The following is a 12,078-nucleotide window of genomic DNA, read 5'->3' as shown; positions in this document are numbered from 1 at the left end:
ATTTGTATGTATGTTTATAAAATATTTATATTTAATAATATTATTTTGTTTTTTTTTTTTTTTAGATATTTTTATTTAGATTTCTCAATTGTGTGTGTGTTTTTTTTAACTACTTTGGTATTGTTGATTAATTCTTATTTAAATGTTACTATTTTGTTTTTATTTTGCAGAAATGAATCTTGTTTTATACATACATATATATATATATGTTTATATACGTATAAATATAGGTTTTTGTTTGATATTTTATTTAATAAATTGAAGTTTTAATATTAATTAATTAATTGAACTATATATTTTTTCGAAATTAAATTTGACTTTTATAATTAAGTAATAATATATTAGAGTTTTATATTTAGTTTTGTGTTTTTGTGTTTTGTTTTACAATTTCTCTCTTTCTTTTCAAATATATAAGTATATATATGTATATATACTAATAATTCTTTTAAGTATTTTTATAAAGAGTTTTTTTTTTTATTTGTTTGTTTGTTTTTTTTTTTTTAATATCATGTGAATTAGTGTATGTTTATTTACTTAATTAAAATTTATTTTATTTGTTTTAATTTTTTTTTTTGTTCAACTAAAGAAATTAGAAATTAAAATACTTTGTTTTTACATTTCTTTTTTGTTTTTTATAATTTATGCACTTTCCTATGGAAAAATTAAAAGATTAAACACATACATACATTTATGTGCGTATGTATATGTTATGTATACAAGCGATATAAACAAAAACAAAAAAAAAAGAAGTACTTAATTAAGAAAACAAAAAAAAAAAAAGAAAAAAAAAATTGTTTAATTATTTTTGTTTTTCTTGTTTTTTTTTTTTTAATTTTTATAAGCTTAAATTAATTTTAGTTTATTTTTTGTATATCATTTTTATAGTTTCAAATATGTTTTTTTATATAAGAAATTTTATATAATATATTATTTGCTTTTTTTTTTTGTTTTTTTTTTTTTAATTTTTTGTATTTTTTAATTATGTATGGACAGACGTTATGGTATTTCTATTTCATTTTTTTTTTTAATTAATTTAGTAAATAGTATGCTTTCAGTTTCAAAGATATTGTATAAATTATTTTGTGAGTTTTTTTCCGTAATTTTTATAATTACTATTATAGGTACTATAAATTTTGAGTAACAATAATTTGTAGGTATAATGTGGTATTTGATAAAGTGTAATCAGTAAAAAATGCTCCTGTATGGCAAAGTGTTACAAAGGCTTTTCATATATTAAGTATTGAACAAGTAAGTTTAAAGAGTTCTGACAAAAATAAATTTTTAAATATGACTAAATTTGTGAAATAACAATTAATGTTTTCTGAAGAATAACAAAGACAATATCGGAAAACATATTACGATATGAATAGATCAATTTCGAGAAGAATCATTCAAAGGGAGAAAGTTCCATTTTTAATAAGAAAAATGATTGTAGTGTATACTGTGACGATAGCTAATGTTTAATAGAATTTATTTTTTGAAGCTGAAACATTGTAAATATTACATGAACAGTGTCACACAAATGTAAGTTAGATTAATAATTTCAATCCAAGGCATCACTACTAGATGTATGACTAAGTTCATAATGGGATATGAACAAAATATCGCCGCTATCAACGCCTGTCCAGAAATTTTTCAATAATTTTAACAAAAATTTGTTAATTACAAATATTTGGTAATAATAGTATTTTAATTCGACATGTTAAATTATGATTTGAAATCATTGAATTGAACATTAATAAACTTATTCAGCCAATGGAAAATAACACAAAATAAGACAACCGCAAACTTATGAAGAAAAATGCATGGTTAAAGTATTTGTTAAACTGAGATGACATTTTGTTAATAAAGAAATTATGTTTGTCACATCAGTTTTTTTGTAAAATACATAAATGAAATATGAATGTAATGTTTTGACTTTACAACCTTTAATTTTACATATATGTATATTTGACAAATCAAATTATATTACTAAAAAATATTACATATATCTGTCAAATTATATACCTATACAATAAATTTTTTGTTACTCACACTTTTAAGGTTAACGTCATTGAAAATTTTTTGTATGAACAATATTATTGGATGAATAATCATAATGAAAGCTATTATCGTTAATTTTGTGGTGAGTAATCATTTTTTCATGTAAGTTTATTTTATTTTATTATAAAAAAATAATTACATTTTTTTTTTTGTAATTTTCAATAAAATAAAAAACTTGTTTTGTTTATCTATCTGTTTTAACTAATGTCAGGTGCTGGGAACTTTATTTACCTAACCATGCAACATCAAATTGGAAAGATCTTATGAATTTATCTTAGTTTTTAAATGAAGAAATGGCACTATTTTTGACATTATTAGATCGACTAATAGCATCTATTAATTTCATTAGCAAAATTTTAATCTACTCTGCAGTGAACAACGTATATGGCTCCAATAGTTTAATTTTGCAACAATACATAAAGAATAATTCAATTTGGCCTTTGAGAGAAAGCTAATTTTAACTAAATCAACTTTTGTCTTGCACTATAGTAAATGAGACTAAAAAGAGCCAGCTCTACAGAAGAGCGAACCATTCCAATTAACATTTTTTTTTATTCTTCCCCACGATTACCAAACCCAATCTTTTTTTGTAACTCAATTGTAGTCTAATTTTACATATCCGCTGAAAGGGTCAAATTTAAATTGTAAAATTAAAATACGTTGAGAAATCATTATTCATCAAGAACAAGGAATGAATAGCTTTTTTAAATTTTTCATAGACCGGCTCAGGGCTTTCTAGGTTTTGTCCGTTTTAATCACATAATCTCTTGCTTCTATCAAAACCCTACAAATCATGTTCAATTCAATAAAAGATGAGTTCTTTCAAATTATAATTCCAAAATAAGAATTATGAAACATTTCAATTCAAAAAATGAAAAATGCTGAATTCTAATGTGATATTACTAAAAGTGAAATTGCACTTTCGCAATGTTCATTTGTAGAATTCCTTATAGAACCTTTCAAAAGATCTACAGTTCATAAATGTACAAATTGTGCGATCAATTTCTATGGTTCTTACATAACGATATTTAAATGCGCATGTACACTACATAGACATTATTGTTCTATTGGCACAAATACAATTATACCTTGTATACGACATACATGTATACACTCATTTGTATGAGAATTCAAATCAAAATTTGAAATATTTTTCGATAGTAAGGAAACTAATTGTAACGGTTTTCAAAGAATATAATTCTATACCGAATCTACTAAGCGAAGTAATAGAATGATAAAAAATTTTCGAAAACAAGAATATACTGTTGCCGGATTAATTTCGGTAATCCAATAAGTATTTTTGTAAAAAAAAAAATCGTAATATATTTTCCATAATTCTTGTAGTTTTCCTTATCAAACTTGTAGCATCTTAAGTTCATTAATATTGAATTGGGTCGAATGAATTTTAGAATAAAACACAATAATTTAGAAAAAATGTGACTTAATTTGAAGAAGTGTTATAGGGGAAAATAAGTAATGTTCGATAAACTAAAAATCCAAATATGAAATTTTGATCGGTGACAAATTTTTGCATACTTGAAGTTACAATACAGGAATATTTTAATTATTTAATTACTTTATCAAATATATCTCTAGCCATATAAAACATATCTGTACTTTATTCTTCATAAAAAATTACAAAATTCAATTTTTCTCAAAATTTACTATAATAGTAAGTAGTAAAAATTATTTTTTATACAAAAATTTATTAAAATTTTATTAAACAGACTTAAATTTGAGCTTACCCACATCATCTTACAACCCATAATCCTAAATTAAGTTTAGATAATTTTGGTAATTTCATTATACAATCTAATCCATTCGATGATAATTGTGTACAACCATATAAATCTATTGATTTTAATGATTTTCCACTAGATGATTCAACTAAAAATTTTAATCCATTATCTGTTATTCTTATACATTGCCCTATATTCAATACTTCTAAATCCCTTAATGACTTAGCTATTTTCTCTATACCTTCATCAGTTATTTGGCACTGATTTAAGCTAAGTGATTTTAAATTATCTAATCCATTTGCAATATGTGCTAAAGCATGATCCGTTATTTTGTCACAAAAACTAACATCTAAACATGTTAAACCGGTGCATCCTTCTGTTAAGTATGCCATTCCAATATCTGATATATTATCACATGAACGTAAATTTAATTCTTGCAATTCAGGCATTTTTGCTAAATGTTTTAGGCCACTATCCGTAACTGATACACAAAAACTTAAATTAATTACTTTTAGTGATGTCAAACCTTGTGCAATATGTCCTAATGCTTCATCACTTAAACGTTGACAGTCTTGCAATCCTAGACTTTCTAAAGCTAGATTACCCTCAGCTGTTTTTTTACTTAATCCTGCTAAATGACCTATACCTTGATCACTTATATGCCAGCATGATCGTAAATTTAAATGTTTCAATTTTTTTAAACCCCAGGCTATTAATAATAATCCAGTATTAGTTATATTACAACAACCACCCAATTCAAGTGTTTCCAAATTTTTTAAATATTGTGCTATACGACCTAAACTAGAATCCGTTATTTGTTTGCATAATGATAAATCTAATACTTTTAAATTTGGTAAATCTATTGAAAATGCATGTCCTAAATTCATATCAGTAACATTATAACATCCACTTAAATTTAATTCAGTTAATTGTGGTACATTAACAACAACATCCTTTAAAGTTCTTCGTAGTGATAGAATTTGAACCTTTTTAATACCTCTTTTGACTAGCGATGGAAATAAATTTGGACTGGAACGTTTTAAATGTAGTTTTGCTTCAACACCCTTCCATACGCTCTTTGAATAAGCTGCATCACGCCAAGATGTACATACTTGTGCAGCTCTTCCACGATCTCTCACTGATAACTTTTCAAATATCATTTCTAAAATTTCGGGATATAAATGACCTATATGTGTACCTTCGATTACCGATGGTGAATTTGAACGTTTAGGGCTACCAATTTTTTGGTGATGATGATGATGATGATGGTGATGGTGTGAATGTAAATGTGGATGATGACTTAAGTGATGTGAATATGATGGATTACCGGAACTAGAACTACCATTATTATGATGAAGTGATACTGGTAAATAAAGAGATGGCTGTTGTGATATTGGAGCACTTTGTAGTTGTGGCCGATGCAACGCATACGGTGCAAATCTTAGTAAATGATGCGTTGATCGATGATTAGATAAATTATGACCACCTGGTAATTCCGTTTGTTGTGATACTAAATAATCTTCCATACGCGAAACATTACTACCTGATGCAGCAGCCGTTGATAATAATGAATTGGCGACTGATGAACATCCCATCAAATTTCCTTTAACATCAGTTGATGTAGCTGCAGCTAAAGCTGCTACGGCTGCAGTTAAATGTTGAATATAATCAAAAATTGATGATATCGCTTGTGGTGAGTTCTTTAATCCAAGATTATTTGAAGAATTAGAATTTGAAGTTGAGTTTGATTGTGGCAATGCCAACATTAGAGGGGCATTTGTTGCCATAATAATTTTATACACAATGATTTACTTTTTTCTTTTGCTGTTATTTTTTGAATATTTTTGAAAATATTTTATTTCAGTATTTTAATTTCAATTTTTTTTCTTAATAGATTATCTTTTAACGTTTTAAACATGACCTTTGAACATTTATGAACATATGTAGGTATTTAACACATTTGAAATATTTTTTTTTATATATTTTAATATTTTAAATGCTTTTATGTATATTTTATATTTTTATATCAAATTTTTTCACAGATGATCAAATTTCTTAACAGAATTATCAAAACACTATACACGATATTCAAGAAATTTGTTTATTTAATGCCAGAACAAGTAAAACTTTAAGAGCGGATGTTGATATCATTTATTTACTTTTTTTTTTTTTTGCTTATCATCCATTTCTTTCTCAATTTAAAAATTTTTTTTTTATTCACATTCTTTTATTTACGTTATTTTTTTCTTTTTCATTATTTTTGTTTTTTTTTTTTTGTATTTTTGTTGTTTCCAAATATCCAGGAGAAAAATCAAGTAAGAAATAAAATGCTATTTTTAATCCGCCAAATATTATCCGTTCGAATTATTTACCGATTCTAGGCAACTTAACAATTCAACGGCTTATAAACAACTGAAAATAAGACGAAATATTTGCTAAACTTTTACTACTCAGTAAGCATTTATTACAACACTGTTTAGTAATATTTTTGTTTTCAATTCATGAGTATCGAATTCAACACATTCAATATTTTTCCAACACAATTTCAAATATTGTTTGAGTGTGTTTGTATTTTTACTAGAAAAAAAATTATTAGTTTACTCTTAGTGAGAGTGATGTCAAGGGCTACCGTTATCGTCAACTGTAGTAGTAGAATTTTGTAGTGACTATTTCAATGTAAATTGCAATAATTATGCAAGATAGCGATATGAATAATATTGCGGTAATTGCAAAGATAACGAATATAAAAAGAAATCTTCCAATATTTTGAATAAGAAACCGAATAAAATGTAAATTGACACACATCTGAACGTCAAAATAAAATTTATTTTACTCTCTCAACATTTTGAAATTCTAATTTTATACCATATGGCAATTCCGAATCATCTTCTCAGAGAGTAAGTTTTTCTCTCTTTATTCAGCAATTGTTTATTATTATTTTATTTTCTTTTACACTACTTAACAAAATAATAAAAAATAAGGATATATAAGGATATGTAGGTACTACGAGTAAACTTAATGATTCACGTGGTTGTAGCATTATTATTTTTTGAGAAATATTTGTTTTGAATTTTAGTACGTAAAAAAAGTTTTCTGTTTTTTTAACTTTTCCGAATTGTTGTTGTAAAGCGAGAAAACGTGAATTTTTGACTTGTTTTGTTTTTTTTTTTTTGTTGAGAAAAAGAGAAAGAGTTTGAATTTTATAAGGATGGAATTTTAAGAAATAAGAATTTGTATCAAATTGTGAACAACAGTAAGGCTTATATTCGTAAATTCGGTGTGATATATCAGCAATAGATCACCTTTTAAAACTAAAAAAAAATATCATATATAATTTTTTACGAGGAAAACCAATAGGTGCAATATGAAAGCTTATTCAAGGGAATATCTGATAAAAAATGAAATATTGCATTTAAATACCGAGCTTGAATAAAAAAATATTTCAATTTTATTGATATTTATTATTTTTGCAGTGAAAATAAGAGAAAATTGAAAATAAATAAAAATCAAGTTCGATCACACCAATGATTTGTAAAGTAGCACTTTCCCCTTCAACTAGCAAAAATATTAATTTTAAAATTCTTAAATTAGCTACTTTAAATCACGTGCTTTCATTCATGTATCAAAATAATTTAAAAATTGCCTATATTTAGGATGAAGGAAAAAAAACCATTTAAAAGAGACTTTAACTGTTCGAATTCATGAGTTAATTGCGTGAGTTAAGAAAAATAATTATATTTTACGATAGCATGACATTTACCGTTAACTTTCTGCATTAATAAAAATTTGGAAAAGCTTGTAGTTTCGAAAATAAATGTTACCGAAAATTCAAATTTAATAAATTTCGTGAGGCGATACAATAATTTAATATTAATTTTGCTGTGAGGCGGTGAACCGAAATAAGTTTTTTGTAAAAATCTATTTGTATATGATATTTCAGCTTTGAGAGTTTAGAAGTTTTGTAAACGGGTCATCGGTAAGCACTTTTTTCAATTTTTTTTTTTGGAAATATGGTAAAACCAACTTATAAATATCAGCGTCACTTAATATACTCATTATACCTATAATAATCATATTACAATCATAACAGCTGATATATTCATATAAACGACATGTATCATATTTGATACAAAGAAAAATCATATGACAAATATTTTCAGTTGAATTAAGCCTACTGCTTGGGAACTACTATATGTACACATACATATTACGTTATCTATGCATGTATTTTAAAAGCTGAATTACAAATTTTGAAAAAAATGTGAGAGCATTAATTCTTATATTCTTCAATATAGAATATAAAATACAAAATAGTATATATACACTTGTTATTAAATACAAAATTTTTTCGCTGAATAAACTATATATATATATATATACAATATTCAAACACAATCATAATAACATGTAAAGTGTATAATATTAATTTTCGTATATGTATACAAATTATTTTTTATGTATAGAGTATTTTTTATATAGGTATTTAAAATAAGTATATTCGTATATACCGTATATACGAATATATTTATATTATATATTTTGTGTAAAATTTCACACTTGAAAGAACGAATGACTAAAATATGAAAAAAAAATTTAAATACTCGTATCTTTTCTCACTAGCTATTCATTTATTATTATTTTATTTTATTTATGTCAGTGTGTTGGTAAATTTACATGTGACATTTTTAACTTATACATATGAAAAATTTTTCTATTTACATTCAAAAAGTACTTTGAAATTTTATGCAATGATATGCGTTTTTCTTTTTCATTATTTATATTTTAATAATAATATATAAGAATAAAAAAAGAAAAGAGAAAAAAAAATTATTTTTGTATTTTGTTTTTGACTTGAAATCGTCTGGCTGGTTTAACTAGTTTGTTTTGATTATTTGTTCTATTCTAGGTTAAATGATGCCATGCAGCTGAGACGATTGAATTTCTTTCTCAAAAAAAAAAAATACTTACCTAACCAATATTGTATTTATATATTATTATTTTATTTATTATAAAATTTACAAATATATAAATATGAATGAATAAATTGTTTTGTAAGGTACATTATATGGAGGTATCCTATGTTGTCATGTATAACTAATAGTTATAAATGATGTAAATTCGTATAGAAATATAATAAATTTAAAATATTTATATAAATTATTATATACACACATACATAGCTATATATATTAATATAAAAAGTAATAATAAATAATGTATGTATGTATGTATGAACACATGCATATACAACCTATATATAGTGTTTAATTTATGCACATGTTTTATAAGTAAAAATAAAAAATAAAACTTGGCATGTGTGAATTAATTTTTTTCTACATCATTCAGGTATTTTTATTTTTTTTTTAATAATTAAAAAAAAAAATTTATTTTTTTGTTTTTTATTTTTCTAATAAATAAATCAATTTTTCTCTTTAATAAAATTATAATTAAAAACAAAGTATAATAATAATTAAAATTATGCATAAAAAAAATTTTTTTTTGTAATAAAATGAAATTTTACATTGCAGTATTAATAATTTCCTGCTTACGTAACACAGCCTGTTCCTCTATCTCTACTACAAAAATCTATTATATTTAATTCGTATATTTGAACCGTATTCATTCTACAATAATATTAACATTTAAATTTTTTCACAAAGAAAATGAACTTAATTAGACCTTTGTGAATTAAATTTTCAATAGAGTTACGTATCAATTTTAAAATTTACTTAAAATACACTAGAAATTTGTTTACAGCCCGGTAGACTTATTCACTCTGTTATACAATATAAATAAACAATAATAATATTACAGTTTACGATACGAAATATCGAAAGCGTAATATTAATGGGAGAAAACAAAAAATTCAGTGTTTTTCTCATATTGTAAGATTCAACATATTAAATAGGCTGAATTCTGCAATATGGATTGAATTCTGCAACATGGACAGAATTCTGCAAAACAGTCACAATATATGGTAAATGTAATACAAAAACACGCAGGTGCATATAACTGTTCTACCCTGGATTTATGATTTTACAGTACTGTTAACGAATTTTTCACATGATCAGAAATGTAAAGTATTCCTCATTTAATTTCATTTTGAGAAATGAATATAAAATTGTTGAATTAAAATAATTGATAAAAGATTCAAAATTTTCTGAAAATTCCAATTTGTCAAAAAAGCAGTGCCAAATTTTTAATTACTGTTCTTTTCTTTTATCATTTCAGTAAACAAAAATTCTCAAAAATTCAAATTTTTTATATTATAATTATATAATATAACAGTTTCATCTCAAAATATGACAATTTTCTAATATAGTTAAAATATTAGCAAATTTTAAATTTAAAAGACTTGAAATTAAAAAATTTGTAAATGTGGTAATAAAAGATAAATATATAGTTTAGAATTGTATGGAAAAGTTTCTTCAAAAGTTTGGATTGAGCTTTAAATAAATTCTTAAAGAAATTTAATAAATTAAAACTAAAGAATGACTTATCACAGATTTTCGGCATTTTTACTCAAATAATTAGGTGAAAATAAAAGAATAAGTTGGAATATTCGACTATGACTAATGTTCTTTTTTATTTCTACTTCGCTTCTGGGAGTAGCATAGGATTGGCACACGATATTGGAGATAACCGTGAACACCATTTTCTTACGTTATTGAGCTTTACTAGGTAGGTGACGAGCCTATCGCGTAATGAACAATAATATGAAGCTATATATTATAAACAATTCATTTAATTTTTTGGTTCCTGCATTTGCTTAGTAGTCAAGTTTTGTGTTCTATACATAAGATTAAGTTGGTGCAGTTGAAAAAAATGTCACAGCCCATTGAGTTTTAATTTTGGTTTTTCAAGATAGCTATGACTGATATTGATTTTCTTAAAAACACATTCATATTAAATGTTTGACTTTCATTTATCGAATATATTTTTAGAAGTGTAAAGCTTAAATTCAAAAGATTTTTTTATTTTTTCAAGATTTTATCCTTTAGAGAAGTCTATTTATTTTTATATATGTAGATAATAACATTTCAACATTATCTGTTATCAATAATCAACATTGTGATATAAGGTTTAAGATAAGAAATAAAATTATTTTCTTAATCTATATGCACATTATTTTTTCTATATAAAATGTGTATATTATCAAATATTACTTCAACATTTCTTTTATGATAAGACAAAAAAAGATTTTGTATGATAAGGTGCGAATGAAAGAAATCACGAGTTTCTGGTTTAAAAATCTAAAAAAGATTTTATATTGCAGTGTTGTAATTTAATTTACAGATGTATATAATATACGGTGAAGTTAATCACATAATTGTATTTAAAAAGCTCATCAGATTTTGTTTTCAACAAACAGGTGAAGAATTCTGTTGAACTTCTAATATATTGCAGTAGTAATTTAAGTAATACAAATATAGCAATAATTATTTGTATTGTTATGTGCCTTTGTTAAGGGTATATAACACAGCAAAATTTATCAGCCTTAATAAAACAATATTTAACAGTTCCATATTTTTAAATGAAAAATATACACCAAATCATTAGAAATAGAAATTTATTTCGACAAATTCTTATTCCTGTATTACAACTGTTTCGTGCACAGGCGTTCCATTGCATACACCGAATATTTCTATTTACACTGTTCTAAAAAGGAACCCCAAAAAGATATAATAAACCCTAACTTCAAAATTTTGAATAACACAGCGTATTACTACACTAGTCAGCAAAAACCAAAGGGCTGCAAGCTAAAATATGTCTTTACATTGAACTGCTGCAATTTTAAAATCATGAATAATTGTAGTGGGGCTTACCCATGAAAAATTACTCGTGAAATTATGATTTTAATTTATTTTAAAACATTGAGTTTTAAATTAAAAATTTTTTTCGGTTTTACTTTAATTACAGACTTAATTTAATGCACTTAAATTTTAAGGTTAAGCACAGTTGAATTTTGTACTTTTAGCACAAAAAATTGAGAATTCTTCAATAGCTGCTCAAAATTTCGTCATTTTAATTATCTATGGTGCTATTACTATTTCACACATATATCTAAACACATTGTAACCCACAGAAACGCAAATTATTAATGGTAAAGGTACAAATTTATATATATATATATTTTTTTTTTAAATTTATGCACATATAGAATAAAAATAAGTTATTTTTAGTGAAAAACAATAATAATAAGAGAAAAAAATAAAATATTTTAAATTAAATTTTTCTATAAAGGACTCTAGGTCCGACCACATGCTAAGTCACAATTAAAGAAATATTTAATTAT

The 12,078-nt window shown here is 24.1% G+C and overlaps 1 protein-coding gene across 1 annotated transcript; it reads right to left on the bottom strand.

Annotated features, from left to right (window-relative positions):
• Positions 1 to 1,032: 1,032 nt before the first annotated feature.
• On the bottom strand, positions 1,033 to 6,210 carry LOC129610739 (F-box/LRR-repeat protein 14). Its single transcript, XM_055523409.1, has one exon. The coding sequence runs from the start codon at positions 5,567 to 5,569 to the stop codon at positions 3,794 to 3,796; it is 1,776 nt and encodes a 591-aa protein (XP_055379384.1). The 5' UTR covers positions 5,570 to 6,210; the 3' UTR covers positions 1,033 to 3,793.
• Between the last annotated feature and the right edge of the window lie 5,868 nt (positions 6,211 to 12,078).

This window comes from Condylostylus longicornis, unplaced genomic scaffold, assembly GCF_029603195.1.
Source record: "Condylostylus longicornis isolate FDR11 unplaced genomic scaffold, ASM2960319v2 ptg000048l, whole genome shotgun sequence".
NCBI lineage: Eukaryota > Metazoa > Arthropoda > Insecta > Diptera > Dolichopodidae > Condylostylus > Condylostylus longicornis.
This window is presented reverse-complemented; position numbering and strand designations above follow the sequence as displayed.

Coding starts and splice junctions, on each gene's coding strand:
- LOC129610739 (XM_055523409.1), bottom strand. CDS start 5,569: ATGGCAACAAATGCCCCTCTAATGTTGGCATTGCCACAATCAAACTCA.